This window comes from Sesamum indicum, linkage group LG5 (genome assembly GCF_000512975.1).
Source record: "Sesamum indicum cultivar Zhongzhi No. 13 linkage group LG5, S_indicum_v1.0, whole genome shotgun sequence".
Taxonomy (NCBI): domain Eukaryota; kingdom Viridiplantae; phylum Streptophyta; class Magnoliopsida; order Lamiales; family Pedaliaceae; genus Sesamum; species Sesamum indicum.
In genome coordinates this window covers 12,724,261-12,741,746 of record NC_026149.1, presented here as the reverse complement: position 1 = coordinate 12,741,746, position 17,486 = coordinate 12,724,261, and the positions used below count along the sequence as shown (strand labels likewise).

At 36.4% G+C, this 17,486-nt stretch overlaps 3 protein-coding genes across 4 annotated transcripts; 1 reads left to right on the top strand and 2 right to left on the bottom strand.

Annotated features, from left to right (window-relative positions):
* LOC105162491 (nudix hydrolase 23, chloroplastic) lies at positions 382-4,579 on the bottom strand. The gene is made up of 7 exons (XM_011080521.2): positions 3,960-4,579; positions 2,585-2,716; positions 1,760-1,836; positions 1,463-1,598; positions 1,243-1,383; positions 1,089-1,147; positions 382-662 (listed from the first exon to the last, which is right to left on the bottom strand). Exons 1-7 carry the CDS (start codon positions 4,239-4,241, stop codon positions 602-604), a joined length of 888 nt encoding a protein of 295 aa, XP_011078823.1. The 5' UTR covers positions 4,242-4,579; the 3' UTR covers positions 382-601.
* On the top strand, positions 7,657-11,407 carry LOC105162490 (actin). 2 transcript variants are annotated; one of them, XM_011080519.2, is made up of 5 exons: positions 7,657-7,825; positions 8,867-8,939; positions 9,076-9,469; positions 10,123-10,736; positions 11,035-11,407. In XM_011080519.2, exons 2-5 carry the CDS (start codon positions 8,880-8,882, stop codon positions 11,098-11,100), a joined length of 1,134 nt encoding a protein of 377 aa, XP_011078821.1. In that variant the 5' UTR covers positions 7,657-7,825; positions 8,867-8,879; the 3' UTR covers positions 11,101-11,407. The 2 variants fall into 2 exon arrangements, with proteins under 2 accessions (XP_011078821.1, XP_011078822.1); XM_011080520.2 differs by having other exon boundaries at positions 7,657-7,947.
* LOC105162489 (probable protein phosphatase 2C 43) lies at positions 12,326-17,153 on the bottom strand. The gene is made up of 5 exons (XM_011080518.2): positions 16,704-17,153; positions 15,554-15,950; positions 14,062-14,426; positions 12,786-13,022; positions 12,326-12,700 (listed from the first exon to the last, which is right to left on the bottom strand). The coding sequence occupies exons 2-5, from the start codon at positions 15,855-15,857 to the stop codon at positions 12,464-12,466; spliced, it is 1,143 nt and encodes a 380-aa protein (XP_011078820.1). The 5' UTR covers positions 15,858-15,950; positions 16,704-17,153; the 3' UTR covers positions 12,326-12,463.

Below are 17,486 nucleotides of genomic sequence, written 5' to 3'. Positions count from 1 at the left end.
ACTTGGTTTTTGAAATGGGCTCGTCAATGACAGCCATTATTATATAAGTAATAATCATTTAATAATTTTTCCTATTAAAGTAGACATTTAATTATCAGCTTTTGTTCATATAAAATTCAAGAAAAATAAGCAATCAAAACAAATATAAATATACATTTCTCATTTATTATGCAATTGATTTAATTATGACAAACTGAAATTGAGTAAGAATTTTCAATATTTTTGCTGTTTTCTAAAATTTATCTGATTGTTTCGTTGGTCGGGAAGTGTTTTCTGTCCATTCTCACCATCAACTCTACATCAAGCTTGCTCCTCTTCGTTCTGTATCCATATTGTTTGATATTTTCAGGCTCAATTCATATATAAATAGATTGAATTTGAATACGAATAAGATTGCATAATTGAGATAATGCCGGTCATAATTCATGCATTTCAGTCCTGGGAACAGAAAATATCGACCATGACGGGGATTATCATAAAACGAAAAGCAAAGACTTGTACAGGGACGATAATGTGTCTGTCTAGGACAGACGGATCAACTCAATCTACAATTTCATTTGTCTGAATGGCTGAAGAAACGGGAGGGGAAATCAACCTGTTGTCAACACTTCAAGTGATGATCCAGAGTGTAGGCGTGAATCTCCGATGGGCTCGTACCAGGCCTGTCAACATTCTGTTAGGAGAGGATACGACTATTTCTAGTACATGTCAGAAAAATGTAAGAAAGCTGATAAAAATCGTGAAGAAACTTGATTGATTGAACCACCACACGGCAGGTTGCATACAGTTCTGATGCAAGCATTTACATGACTCTATTTTCCCTAAATCTAAGCCGGCAATCTATCATCTGTTCCCTTTTTTCTGGATGTTTACTCGTACCCAAGCTCTTCCTCAGCTTTAAAAACAGTACTGGAAAGACAAACCTAACACTTTGTTTCATTTATGTTAGCGTTATAGTAGAATATCATCAATTTTTTTAATCATATACATGTTTCGAAATCCTTTGAAACTCACAGCTGTCTCTCAACAGAACTTCAGATAATGGTAAGCACTATAGATCTATTGAGTAGATTGGTATGAAGAATCACCTTTTGTTTATGATGCCATAGTGAAACTTGGGTCTTCCAACCTTTTTATCTTCAAAGTACTATGCCCACAATATATACATCAAATATAAATAAGTATTAGACGGATAAATTATCAACAGAGATAATGGTCTGAGAATTTGAGAAGCGAACCCACCAATTTTAAAGTGACGAGCATGGACGAAAATGCCAAAGAATCAAAAGGAATATCCTCAAGTGCAAAAAGCCGGCATTCCAATGATTCTGGGCCCGGCGAAAAGTGAGGTCTCTTCAACTTTGCCAGGAAAATAATGTAAGTCTGTTAACATAGAAGCAGAATATAAGAGGAGGTCCAGAATGCAGATAAATAATGTAATTCAAATAAGAAATTCTCCTACTTGGCCAATAAGAGGGATATCCAACTGAGCAAATGGTGACTGGACTTCAACTTCTGCATTTGCTTCCTCCCATGTTTCCCGAATCGCCCCTTCAGCTGCAGATTCCCCAATCTCCATGTAACCAGCAGGAAGCGTCCTACTCATGCAGTGGATGATAAGATAAAGAATAATAATAACAATAAATGAAATGTCGGAAGATAGAACTTTCCTCAAAATCTATGCTTATCTGGAATAAAAAGGTGTTGCCAGGAGCAGAGGTTCTCTTTTCCAAGAGATACTTCTACTAGCAATGCTTACCAAAGGCCATATGACGGTTGAATCTTCCGTTTACACAGCAGTATCTTGTTCTCATGCTCGATGAGGCAGCCGACCACCTATTAACCCAAGTTACCCAACATCAAATCATAGATACTAGTAGTAACCAGTGTAAGAAGATCTTAGGTTTCATTTTAGACACCAGAGCTATAGAGTTACTGAAACTTCTTGAAGTCTCTTAAGTCTGGCTTGAATAACCACTTTAGTCTCATTATTTCTGAGAGAATGAGTTTTCAATTCCATTTACAAAGTGGAAAAAAAATTGAACCTTTTTTAATCCTTGCTGCTATTGATTTCGCTAGAATAAAGACTCAGTGCGCAAAGAGCACACAACAATTTCCACGACAGTCATGCAAACAGTAGAAACGTGCAAGCAGCTTCAACACAAACTTTCCCTGATGACAGGCCTAGATTGAAAATTTGTTTCAGTGAAACAAATTAGGATAACCCTTCAATAATTAGAGCCAACCAAGTTTATCTATTAAAGCCCACATAATTTCTCAATGTTATTTTATAAATTTCTATGAGTAGATAAAATTCAAGTTTCAAATCAAAATCTTTCGTTAACATGTTTCCCTTGAAAATTCTGTACTATCCTAAAGCATGCAATCTCTGTGTCCACCCTTTCTTGTTTTCTCTCATGAACGAGTTCTTTCGATACTCAATCTTGCACTGCATGCAATGTGATCTGCAGCAAATATGTAAAGCATTGTTGTAGCAACTGTTGCAATCCAAATGACGACGGAAATGACTCACAAACAGAACCTTGTAATTCTCTTGTTATTTCAACCATCCCTTAAAACTCACCATTTTTGGATTCTCATAAGTAATTTTCCCACAGTGTGTGCAAATAGCTCTTGCCTTTTCCTCCCCGTCGGGTATCTCATGCTTTGTTGGGCCACCACACCACTGGCAGAAATTGATTTTCCGAGTACTACCCTGAAAATTGTCAGAAACTAGGGCTAATTTAAAATAACAAGCGAAACGAAAAGACAGGAATGACTGTAAATGTAAAACACAAGCCCAGACATGAAGTTTGTTGTAAGCTCAAGGTATATTCATAAAACCATGATAAGTGACAGATAAAGCCACTAATGAAGAGACAAGAAATATCCTATTAACACAAAGACTGCAGTCGACAAACTTACAACATATGTGCTGCAATATGTCAGAATTACAGTCAAAAGAACCAGAATTCTCCAAATTCCAAAGATGCATTATAACTGCAGCAAGCACTTAGTAAAAAGTTTTATCTTGCGGATATGAGACTCCGACAATAAAAGAGCACCTATTCATCTCTTTCTATAACTTCAGTTAAAGTTCTTTAAGTACGTAAGACATCCCTCAACTGACAACCTCCTGATACTAGAGAGGAAGATATCTCCTTGCACAAAGTTTCCTGAGTGATCACATATGAAAAAGTAGCTCCAGTCACTTCATGAACCGAACATTCATATAACTTACTTTATTCCATCCGTGGTTCTCGCATAACAGGGAGGTCACTTCAAAAGAAGAACCACTCAGAGGTTGAAAACACGGACTTCTCTTTTAAGCAAATTAGCATAATTGGCTTGAGTTGATCCCCATAAGAAGCAACTAACATCGGTTCAAGCACCCGTTAGAGGCAATTGCCAAAAGGTGTCCAAGTAATAGGTAAAATACAATAAGTGTTTAAAATCTCTCTTATCAAATTGGTAAGGGATTCTACAAGAGAAATTCAGAGAATAAACCTATCATTCTCCCTAGATGTTTCTTGTACATATTCAAAATAGAGATACACATAAATTGTTGGCCTAAAAACTAAGTTTACCCAGTTTAAGTTCAGTCAACACAATACCGTGAAATGTGAGAAACAAATAGACTAAAACTAACTTAGAGGCAAACATAGAGCAACTACACCCAACTAACGATAGAGAATTTAATGCACTGCATGCTGGAAACAAATCAAACAAAACCGTCCTACAGTAAATCCTGTGAAGCACAGAGAAACAAGAAATAATCAATATCTGATCCTGCAATTTAGTACAATAAAAATACCCATATAACTACAAAGCCCAAAAACCACCAGAACGCACCTAATGTCAATCCAGAAGAGGGTTCTTGATAAGAAAAATTCAATTAACTCAAAACAAAACACTGAGTAACAGTACCAACAAAAACAAAATCAAGAAGAAGCACTCACAGCTGACTGAATTGCAATAGATGTTGATGATGATGAAGAAGGTGAACCTCCATCAAGGGTTGACTCAGAATGATGATATGACATTTGGAAAGCTCGAAAGAAACAACCTTGGCGAAATTGAAAAGCCAAAGAATGTGCTCTTGACAAATTTGGAACTGTTGCTTCTATGGGTTTTCTTGATATTAGAGAAAAATTCGAATGGGGCTTCTTTAATTTGTGGGGAAGGGAAAAACACCCGGAAGAGGAAGGAGAAGAACCAAGAATCTGTATAGCTCTTAGCATTATACTAGTAGTTAATTAAATTGCGATTCCTACTTTTCCAGCGGGCGACGTAGCTATACAGAAATTGGGCAAGATTTTTTTGGAGGTTCGAAATCAAAAGATGAAAATTGTGAAAAAAATGAAAAATGTGATGAAGCAATTCTGGGCCCGGAATCCCCAAAAGAATGGGCCAGCCTGAAGATTTACTGTGTGCTTGTTGCTAAATTATTGGTGTAATTTTTCAGTCGGAGGCTGCTTGGAGCCGGAAAGAAATTTACCATTTTACCTGTCCCACGGCGTTGGATTCTTCCTCACTACTTTTAACCATGAGCATTTTGAGAGGTGAAAATGGTTTTCGCTTTCGAGGATTGATTCTTGGCCACTATGATGTTGACTTTATTCATCTTGCAATTCTTTATGCTGTTGACTTTCTAGCTGGGTCTGAAATCGCTTCACCACTGTTTATAACCAATCTTGGGGTGATATTATGTCTTTAATAAATAGGTTATAATTGGGCTTTTTTTTCAAATTTCGACCTAAGACATGAAAACATTCAATTGAGACTCGAATCAGCCCTAGTCCAAGTTCCGACCAAGTTCGAAAGCCCTTGTTTCATTTATTTGATAAAATTGAGGTGTTCTCCTGACTATATATTCAATTTAAATAATATTTTATTAATAAAAAATTTAGATAAAAATAAGGGTAAATGACAATGAGCTCCACTGAGATCTGTCATAACTATGAATAATCCCCTTATTGTTTGAAAAATTATAAATGCCCCCTCATGTTTAATAAAATTATGTAATCGTTGGATGGATGTATAAAATTAAAAACTTATAAAAAGAAGACAAATGGGGTGGATGAAAAAATAAATTAAAAATAAATAAAATTATAATTTTTAACCCACAAGGCAATTTTGATCAGTTTAGCATAAAAAATAAAATGAAACCTAACGGATTGGACTAATTGTTAGACAACCATTAAAATCAAGGGGGTATTGATAATTTTTCAAACAATAAGGGGATATTTTATTATATCAAACTTCATGAGAGGTTATTATAATTTACCCGAGAAACAAATACAAAAAGAACTTAAAAAAAATATTAAAAAAATAAACAAAAAGTATTAATGAGTTAATACACTAAAATTTTAAAATCAGAACAATAAAAAATAAAAAAAAAATAAAGTTTCAAAATTATAGAAAATCTACTAGAATAATCAACTTAAAAGAATAAAATAAAAATTATATGTGCTAAAAGAAAAAAATGGCCAATAGAACCAATCCCAGATCTAGGTGGTCCTAAGCCATTGGGTTAAGTCAATCTTGAATATCAATACTTGAGACCGGCCTAATCTCAAAAAAACCTGAATCAAATCAATCTATTTTTTTTATTTGACAATTCGATCGGGCCAATCTGACCCAACTCCATTTATATAATCATGATATGTTGTCAATGTTGGAAGCAATCTGATTTAATTTGAAATTGTTAATTTTCAATCTTTTTATGAGAATGCTACATTGTTTGTTATCGAATATTGCCATTAAATTTTATTTGATCAAGTTTTACAAATGTGCACTTCCATCAAGGCTTCATGTCTTCTCTATTGTGCTATTTTCCTTGCAAGCTTTTTCGTTTGCTCCTGATTCAGGTCGCTTATACGGGTTGGTTTATGACCTTTTATGGTTGTAGGTCGGGTTACGCGTGATCCAAAGCTTCTTGAGATGTGGATCTTGAGAATAAGAAGTACGTTGGGCTTGTTCGAAAGTCCCCAACTAAGTTAGAATAAGTGAGATCGAAACTGGAAGGCTTGAATGCAATGGAAAGAACATTAAATGAAACATACCATAAATGCTCATGATTAGTCGTATTTATAGATTTCAATACCCATATTAGGTAGTTCCACGTGGCAACATCTGAAAAAATTACTGCCAAAAGATCCAACGGTTGATAATTCAATTCTCAACCCGCTAATAGTTGCGCGGATTTTGTGCCGTTTTTGTTATTTGTATGCATTCAAGGGGCGTTTCCATTATTATGTTCAAAAGGGGTTATTACCCCTATCAGCTCCATTGCTTAGTTAGGGCATGTTTACATCTTGGATTAATGTGGATTGGACTAAAATTAGTAGTAAGAGATGGGATTGGGGTGTCCCACCTCTTGAAATGGTATGGGGCTTGGTGGATAGTCATTAATATACCTTCTAAGCACATGATGATATAACTCTTTGGGAGAGTTTTTCAATACTATTTAAATAAACATACTGAATTGTACAAGAAATATGTGTTTCTCACTAGGTTTAATGGGAAGACTCAAGGATGCCATCTACGCCATATATACTCATCAAACTCTTTATAGCTGCCATGAATTAATGTCTAAATAATTATAGGCGGCTATAGTTATTTTTTTTAATTTTGTACAATTATATAGTTACGCGTAATTTGTACATCTCAGGGTTGGGAGATTGTAATTTTTGTCAAGTTGACTTATTAGATTTGTAATATTTACTATTGATATGGAGATTGACTAATTATGTTATTTATAAATATTATCCTTGTAATTAACGTAATGAAATGAATTGGAATCCAAGTTTGAATGATTTAAAACAGTGGAATATCCAAATCTTACAGAACAAGATACGGTTGCAATTCTCAAATTAAGAGATTGAAAGATGAAATGGCAATAATTAGTATATCTTCTCTACAATATTTTTACATCAAAACAAGTTATTGGAAACTTTAATTCTACTCATTTATGTATATTATATAGTCAACTATTTATGTGGAAGTAGTTTAAAAGAAAAGGTAGGGGCACATGATTTGGCAAGTGTTGCTGAGTAGACAGTGCCCCACATTTCCGTAAACCCACGTAGGGTTTTATCATTGCCCATCCACCTACCCACCCACCACCCACCCACTAACCCCGCACGAACTATTATTTAATTATAAAAAGAAAAAACATTAAATATTTCCTTTTCCTATTGATATGTCTGTTTTGCCCTTAAGTGTGTACTCTTGGACAAACCATGTCCCTTGTGTCATTCTGGAATTTTTAATTATATTTTTGTCTGATATTAATATTACTGGTTATATAAAAAAAGGAAATGATGTGGATGAGAAAAGAAGATGGACCAAATTGAGTAGATAACATTCTTCATTTTTCTTGTCATGAGAACTCGACTCAACTTATATATATATATATATTGTGAAAATACAAAAGTCCCAAATTGACCTCCGAAGATGCATCAGGACATATGGGGGAGTGAGGGCCAAATATGTCCTCACAGCACGACTGCACATAAGGCACAAGCCAGCCAGCTAAATCTGCCAGGAACGTGATGCTGTCATGGGCCCCACACACCACGGGGTTGCTAATCATGACAACATCAACGGCTGTGATCTTGTAATCTATGAATTTGAGGTGCATTTAAGCTGAATTTCATCTGAGGCTGAGCTTCATTTCCGCTTCTTTAAACACGAGGGCGGTACCTCAGACAAAAGGAAAAACAGAGGTCTCTTTAGAGAGAGAGAGTGGGACTGAGAGAGAAAGAGAGTTGAACACCAGAGTAGAAAAACAGAGAGACCCATTTCCTACGAAGCCTCAAAGGTACGATCTTAGTCATCAAACATTTCTACGCATTCACTAAAGACTCGGTTTCTGTGTTCAGTTTTTTTTGGAGGATAGATTTAGTCTTGTATCTCCATTTTGAAGAGAAAAGACTGGATCGTGTAATGTCTCTGTCATTTACCGGTTCTGATTCTCTTGATCTGTGGAAAGAATTGTTTCTTGTTTGGTTTTTGTTGTGAGATCTGTTTGTTTCTGCTTCTTCTGATTCTGGATTCATGGATCTGCGAATGAGTTTTCTGAATTATTGGTGGAGGGTTTATGTTCTGTTGTACCCAAGTTATTTTGGGATTTCAAGATTACTTAAGAATTTTTACAGACTTTTTTTAGGGCTGTTAATGATTTAGAGGTGAAACACGGATACAGTGACTTGCTTTTGTTTGATTAATTACATCTCCCTGTGATTTCTGATGTTAATCATATTGAAATTTCCGAGATTTGGGTGTTTAAGTTCTAAAATTGAAACAACAACCAAACTCAATTAGGAATTATTGACTCTGACCAAAGATGTATGTAAACTTCTAGGAGTGAGGAAGAATTTTCACCGGTGTCTTTGTTTTTCTGCTTTTGTGCTTAAAGGTCGTTTTTCTGAACTGATCTGCGAAGCATATGGAAAAATTCCTTAACTTGTTTGTAATGATTGGAAATATTCGAGAGGTAGCCCGTTTCAGTTTCTGAATATTGAAGTCAGTTATTATTTCTATGGGGAGAACAATAATGAGATTTAGCAGCAATATGATGAGATTCCTTTTGCACGGGGTCATTGGTTAAATTTTCTTTTTGTGGAAAATTTGTAATGCCGGTGGTGCCAATGTACCTTCCTGGATTGATTCTGCATGACAAGTATGTAGTCAGTCTTCATAGCAATCTGATTTGATTTGTCATTGTTAGTTTCCTATTATTTTCTGAGGGTGACACATTGTTGTTCATGAACAATTATTTTGACTTCAGATGCCGTAGATGCTTTATGAAATTGCCTTTGTAGTTTCTGCTGAAAACTGAAGATCATTGTTTTCTCTCCAGATCACATTAAGAGATGGCAGATGCTGAGGATATTCAGCCTCTTGTTTGCGACAATGGAACCGGAATGGTCAAGGTAAAATATCTTCCAATTCTTTGTAAAACTCATTATTGTACCTGTAATGATTGTAATTCAACTGCTTGTCGAAATGAGAGTTTTCATCACTTTTATAAGTTTAGAGGCTTAACTTTATGTCATCTGGAATTTTCAGGCTGGATTTGCTGGAGATGATGCTCCAAGAGCTGTCTTTCCCAGCATAGTGGGGCGCCCTCGTCACACTGGTGTGATGGTTGGCATGGGACAAAAGGATGCTTATGTTGGTGATGAGGCTCAATCCAAGAGAGGTATTTTGACACTGAAGTACCCAATTGAGCATGGAATTGTCAGCAATTGGGATGATATGGAGAAAATATGGCATCACACATTCTACAATGAACTTCGTGTGGCTCCAGAAGAGCACCCAATTCTGTTGACAGAAGCTCCTCTCAACCCCAAGGCTAACCGTGAAAAAATGACTCAAATCATGTTTGAGACATTTAACGCCCCTGCCATGTATGTTGCAATTCAGGCTGTTCTCTCACTTTACGCCAGTGGTCGTACAACCGGTAAGGAAACACTAGACTATTTTATTTCATCATTTTTGTATTTACTTATGCAGGAAATCACTGAGGGTCCCTTCTTTTCTTTGACACTGCTTTAACAATGATGCTACATGATGTTAGATAAGAGCAACCAGTTGTTTGTCATAAACAAAGAAAAGGACGTGTTTTTGACCTGTATAAAATATAAACGCTATTCAATGTCACTGCTAAGACAAAAATCTTTAATCAGAAGTTAAACTATGTCTTGAAAATATCAGCTGAAATTTACCTCATTTTATGTGCATACTGCAGAATAGATTTTGATATGATTGATTGCCCATAGGTACTTTACTAGTGATTGCCATGGCAGAGCACTGATGCTAGTCTCTCATATTGTTTTTTGTTTCTTGATGGGAAAACATGACCGTATAATCAAAAGCCTTTGGCAATTCATGTAATGATTAATGGAGTAACTGTAACTATATTGTGGCTTGAATATTAACCAAATATCATGATTGCATTCCATGCTCTAGAAACTGCCATTAGCCTAAGCACCAGCAGCAGATGATGTAACTTATTCTTGGAATTGCACAAGAAGCTTGTACTCTCTGCTGTAATATTCAGAGGACTAAGATCCTATGTCAAATTACTTGTCTGCTTCTTCTCTTTGTTGGTAGGTATTGTTCTTGACTCTGGGGATGGTGTCAGCCACACAGTTCCCATCTACGAAGGTTATGCACTCCCCCACGCTATCCTTCGTCTCGACCTGGCTGGGCGTGATCTCACTGACCACCTCATGAAGATATTGACTGAGCGAGGCTACTCATTCACTACAACTGCTGAGCGGGAAATTGTGAGGGACATAAAGGAGAAGCTGTCTTACATTGCTCTTGATTATGAGCAAGAGCTGGAAACTGCAAAAACCAGCTCTGCAGTGGAGAAGAACTATGAACTGCCCGACGGACAGGTGATCACTATTGGCGCTGAAAGATTCCGCTGTCCTGAGGTTCTCTTCCAGCCATCAATGATCGGGATGGAAGCTGCTGGAATTCATGAAACCACCTATAATTCTATCATGAAGTGTGATGTCGATATCAGGAAGGATCTTTACGGCAATATTGTTCTCAGTGGTGGCTCAACCATGTTCCCCGGTATTGCTGACAGGATGAGCAAGGAGATCACAGCTCTGGCACCAAGCAGCATGAAGATTAAGGTGGTGGCTCCTCCCGAGAGGAAATACAGTGTCTGGATTGGAGGTTCCATTTTGGCCTCTCTCAGCACATTCCAGCAGGTACATTTAATTTTGTCAAGAAACTCTATAGTCTTTTGTCTACACCTCCAAGAACAAAGCTTAAATTAGGATACACATTTGGTTGGTGTAATGTGTGAAGCTGGTGGCTTTTATAAAATGAATGATTAAGGTCAAAACTATCACTGAGCAATAGTTTTAAGTTTGATTATTCCAAAGATAAGGCATGCAGCCAAATAATTTGGGTAGCCTGGAATGACTATTGAGATTGAAGGGAAGAGAATCTGTTGGGTAGACTCAAGAATTTCTGCTGATTGATTATTTTCGCATTTAACTGCAGATGTGGATAGCTAAGGCAGAGTACGATGAATCTGGGCCATCGATTGTTCACAGGAAATGCTTCTAAGTCAAGACTTGCCTAAAAGGGTGAGTGAAGAGATTTATGCAGATCATATGATTGTGGAGGATGCTGTTTCTCATTTGCTTTTTTTTGGTACTTTCTTCTTTCTGCTCGTTGGGTCTTTCACTTTTAAAGATTTGCGACATTGGACAAGGAAACAGTATTCATTTTTCCCATTTATTTTAATTTGTAGTAAGAGTTGTGTATTTTACATGGTGTTATGATTTGAGTTTTGATGAAGGCTACTTGTGACTTGTATGTTAGAAGTTCTATAGCTTGTTTGAGTCCATAATTACATAGATTTAGTTAATAATAGTATGGATTTGCACCACTAGATTAAAATCATGTGAAGTTTATGCCACGTCTCCTTGCTCGAAGCATTTGACAGTTGAAACAATGTTTTTCTTCTTGGGTTTTTTCTGAGTTTGTGAAACTGTTAGAAACATCGATAAAACCTCCAACTCAATGAACAAATGGGTTCTACAGAATCGGATATTGTATGGAATTATATGTCAAAGAAACCACAATGGTACTGCCTACAGACATTTGGGGTAGAGTCTCACAAAATCTTGAATTATTTAAGAAAAATCAGGAAAGCTACAAGATTTGTGTTAGGCATAGGCAGAGTCCTCTGGAGAACTGTCCGCGCAATGTGTAACCACCAGTTTGAAACATGTGATCATACGTTTTTCCTTTGTCCATTCGGTATTCAATCTTGGTGGCTGTCCGCGAGTTTGCGATCATACTTTTTTCCATTGTCCATTTGCAATTCAATCTTGGTGGCTCCGAACGAAGCTTAATGTGAATCTCGCGGGAAACATCTCCGTTTCACAGTAGTCCTCTCAAATTCTTGATCCAAAAAGTTCTGAATCAAGAAGAATTCATTATTTTTTGCCATTATGAATGTTGAGGCTATCTGGAAATCAAGGAATTCTAATGTTTATAAGAAGCAATGCATTCGTCTCCAGTAGGATGTTAGATTGATCAACCTAGTATTGGGTCACACAATTCATCGGTTGAATCTTTGAATCAGACAATTTTCATTAAAAAAAAAAAAGGCAGTTTTTTTGGCTCAATCGGCCTGTTTTGTGGCCCGATCGATGGTTGAAGCTTCCTGCTGGACTGGGTTTTGAAACACTGATCTTCATCATCTCCATCCAATTTGGTGGGCATACATCCCACATCCGGTGTAAGTTACATATGCCAACACAGTTGTGGAACTACGAGGTTGTCAGAAAATAAACGGAAATATTAGCATAAACTAATTGGCTGTGTACAGAATTTGATAAATTCAGATAAAAAGTATCAAAGTTAAGGATACAAAACATGGCTCAAAATTGGCTACACTGGACCTTCTTTCAAGCGTAATCTACGAAAAATTAAAATTTGATGGTCCAGCGGTATCCACAAATCCTCGTACGGATATTTCAGGTGTAGAGGTTTTATCATCCAACATTCCATGATCTATGTAGACAACGACAACAGTAATATCATCATGAACATGTCTCCTCACCCCCGAATCAAGTTTCTTTATTTCAGTATATGGTATCTGTCTTGTCTTGGCCGCTTTCATCATGGCTGATACTAGAAGTCTTTTAGCTATGCCCTGCTATGCAAGGAAAAAACATAAACAGAATTGCATACGATAAACAATGTTAAGCAAGAGAACGAGAATACAGCCTAGGACGCACCACTCTTGGGTTGTTGTGAACTATCTCAACAGCCTCTTGATTTGTCAAGTGTTCCCAAAGACCATCAGATGCAAAAATGAGGAATTTGTCATTTGCTTCTAAGTCTCTGGTGCATATGGCTGGATCAGATCTTAAAACTGGTTGACGAATAGGTTCAGGAAGGTGAAATCTAGGAAAAGATGGATCAAGAGCGAATTCCGGCCTCTTTAGGTAAGCATCACCTATGGATCTAGATACCTGGAAATCACGATTTAAGTATAAACAGTACAGAAGAGATAAAACATTTGGAAATGGATTGTTCAGATGTAAGGTAAAGCAAATACTTAAAGTTTATCAGGAGCCACACACAGCACCATTACCATAATGTTTCGAGGTTAACGAAGCATGAAAACTTCTTAAAAACCTAAACATAAATTGCACAGAGCATCAAACTAAAGAACAAGTGACTGATACAAAAATGCAGCTTTAAACAAGTTGGGGAAGAAGTATGCTCGTTTTTTCTTGAGGATTTATCAGAATGATGATGATCCAAGGAGTTAACAATAAGAAAAAGCACACAGAAATTCTCATTCGGGAAAGGAAAAAAGACCATAAGCTCTCTGCTGCTGAGGGAGTAAACCAGAGTTCCAGTATTACAAGGAATTGCACTATTTGCTGCATGGAGAGCTAAGCCAACATGCAGCAGCAAAATCTTCATCAATATCCAACAAGAGAAAGATTGCTTTTTACAAAAGACCTGATGAAGCACTAAACCAGAGACTTTGTTCACGTTGTTCTCGTACTTCCAGAGATTAAACCACAGGGAATAGCCTACCAAAATTGGCTTATGCCAAAAAGGAAGCGTAGAAACCCAAAAAAAAAAAAGGATGAAAAAAAAGGAGAACAAAGGGAAGAACTAAAGAACCATTTTATATGTAACCAACACAATCATGGCGAAACAGAAAAAGTTCTCAATTGGACAAAGACATCAGCTATATGCAAAACACAACATTTTTTTATAAGATGCGGTAGTTTGATCACTGAGCAGTATGTGCATCAAATAATTAATCAACAACCATAAAAGGTGATGTTTTTAGATTTAGGCCTCCTATTTGTGTACTACAGTGAGTCCAGCTACCAAATGTATTTTATGCAAGAAATAAATTTCTGGTCGAGGAGCAAGTTTAAGTTAAGATATATGCAATATTTCAAGTGTGAGCTTTGAATTACGTGGAGGAAATGTAAAGGGATATAGGTCAAAACACAGATTATCAGAAACATTTTGCAGTTGGCAAACCTGTATAATGCCTTTGATGCGCCAAACCCCTTGCTTCAAAACTAGGATTTGCGAATCTTCTGGATGTAAAGCCTTTAATTCTTTCCTAACCTCCTCCATGCTGGCATTGTGATCTTTGGTTAGCTGCTCAGCAATAATTTTTTTTGATTGGTCTAAATAACCAATTACAGCTCTAGAATCCCCTAGATTAGCAATATATAATGTCCTTTTCCAGATAATTCCAACCAGACAACAAGACCCAATTGCAGCTATTACTGGTCTAATTTCGTAAGCTCTCCTAACAAGAGTTAGAAAACCATTTTCTGTTTCAGATAATGCATTTCTGAGAATATCTTCAGACATTATCCCATTTTCTCGTGCAAGTCCTGTAAGAAAAGGAAGGGTCATGTTGTGCAACACCAAATTCATCAACAAATTGGAATAATAAAACTACAGATGCATCATGCAGACCAAAGTTCCTACAGTGTACAATAAGACTTGATCCATGCAGAGATGGAAAAGAGAAGCACAAAGACCTGTCAATACATAGATACAGACATACATACATATATAAATATGTAATATGCGCACACACACACACATCAAACATGTATATACATTTGTACTCGTGTTCATAAGTAACAAAAGGCAAGGAAGACAATGTTGACAATACGAATTAGTTGACACATCATGTCAGGCAAATTCAATAAACATCAAGGCCTTCAGGCCAACATATCCAACCCATCTCAATTGTCAAAACTTTTTCTCCCCAAAAATCTCAAGAAACTAGTTCTCCAGAAGCAAGACTACCATCCAACTGGGTTTTTCGTTTACTCCTTCATTACATTTTCTATGGCATCTCAGGCAGCATTGGAAACCGGAAAATCTCATAATACTGCAGAAATAATGTCCCAATTGTTACAAAAGTGAAGCAATCTGCAAATGATGGACTGAATAACCCAAATAACAATCACTTCCAACTAACTTGAAGAATTGACCCACCATCCCTTGAGGGCTTTTTTTTATTCCAACAACAGTTCAGATGTACGGCTAAAACATGATATTGATAACACAATTACAGGAAAGATTTTCATCATGATCACCACAACATTTGCGTATGTAGGGTTGTCCTTTTACTGCCACCTTATAATTATCAACTAGTCAACCTATAAATGCAGGGTGACAGTCATATCATGACTTATCGATACTATTTATGTACAATTTATATGGAACTACTTCTACATTTGTATATCATCATTCTAATGAGTCATAAGCCATTTTCTGAGAAACCAGCCATGGCAACTATATACCAGACTCAGGAAAAGAACATTATCATTCAGAATGTAAGAATCCCCGCATACAGGATAAAATGAAAACATAGCTGCTTTCTCTGGTATTATCTTCATTTCCCGGTTCAACAATCACATTCACAAAACACTTAGAGGAGAGCAACAATGATATGCACGGCAACTACAATTAAATGATAGGAAAGGGCATGGGAAACAAGCCTCACTAAGTAAGTGATGAAATAGGTGGTCACAGATGTATCTTGAGGCTTCAGGCCCACCATGGCCATCATAGACTCCGACAAAGGTGGCATGTCGACCAGTCTCTACCTGGCTCTGATCCTCAAGGACTTGATTTGCCTGGACCACTGCAAAAGAAAACTCGCCATGGGAATGTTTCTCAAGGTCTCTGGACCAGAGGAATACATCATCCTCACTTCCTAAACCCTCACAATCATCCTTGTTCATACGGGCATATTGACTTAAAGGGCGGAAGCATGAGGACACTGCTCTTCCCAGCCAAGAACACATCCCTCATCTCCCTCTAGTTCAGCACGAAGAAGGTTCTGAGGTCGATGCGGAAGAATAAACCCCACGAAACCAATTGTGTGCAATACACTGAAGCTGAATAAGACAACAGAAAGACAATCACGACTTCATGTTCATTAGAAAACTATAAATACTAAACTGTCAATTAAGTAAAGCTTGCTGCAAATTGGAGAAAGTAAGACCATATGGATCCAGTGAATCTAAGACAATATGCACTCGAACATTGAAGGTATTATAAAAATTCAAACACAGTGGCCTCAGAGTAAAAAGTTAATCAAGGCTAGAACTGATAATAAATATGCGAGGCACAAACTTGAAGACCAATGATCAAGGGGTTCAAATGAAAATAACAAGACACCAAAGACAGATTCTCAATAAGCATAAGAATCTTGAGATAAAGGTATTACAAAGAGGAGTGTTCAGTTTATCAACAAAATCTGTAGAAGATACAGCTGGTCATGAGTGCTGCGCATACAATTCAATTTTAATTGGCAGAGACAGGAGAAGGAAATAAAAAAGTACAGAAATGGTTGAAAGAAAAGGAATTGGCATTTTATTACTGAGATAAAAATCTTTCCTTTTAATTTCAATTTCCAAGACAAAGAAATCTGTAAAAACCAGAAAGAGAAAAGGAAACAAAAGAAAGGAAGCTGTGATCATTCAGAAATTGTAGATAGAACTAAGAAAGTGAAAAACATGCGTGCAACATAAGTTGTAATAATCACCATAATTGAAGAGAAATTAAACATAGACTTCTTCTCTTCCAGATTGTACGAGGGAGATATCAAGAATTAAGCAAAGAGTCAAAATTCAACTTGGACAACTTACCAAAACAGCAAATCTGCGCTACCGCATACAAGTATCTTGGAGATCAAGATATCAAGAACCCAGAAAATAATTGATCAATGCGCAGCAAAAACAACGGAAAAACTCCGTTTTCTCAGTAAAACAAAGAATAAGAAAAGAATATCCGGCAAGAAATTTAACAGATTATGTCGTGGAGAAGATATTTTTCTTCAGGAAAAATAGTGAAAAGATGGAACAAGATTTGCATAAGGGCGTTGAAAATTTTATGAAAAAAACAAAGATATTTTGCAACAGCGAACAAGAAGGAAGAGAAGACGAGAGAAAATGGATCTGGGCTCTTGAATTAGAATAAGGGAATTCATTGAGGTATTATACATTGTAGTTCTGTGGTGGTATGTATGTATGTATGTATGTACGTATAGATGTAGAGAGAGAAAGAAAGTGTGTGGACTTGCAGAAAGGGTTGTTGAATGAAGAGAGAAGAAAGGAAGGGAAAAAAGTTGACGAGGGCGGCTTCTCATTTCACTTTTATTAAATAAATAATTAAAAATACAGTTTATTAAATGATTTTTCTTTTTTCTTTTTTCCCTTAAAATCTATTTTGAGTTTGATTTCAATCAAAATCAATAATATCTATTTTTGTGGGTAATGATTGATAAGTGGAGTTGCTGATACCACTCATATATATAAATCTTATAATAATAATAATAATCATATTCTACAATAAAAATAAAAAAAATAATATCAATTTATCATACGATATCCCATAAATAATCATTAAGTTTCTACCAGAGTTTGTGTAAT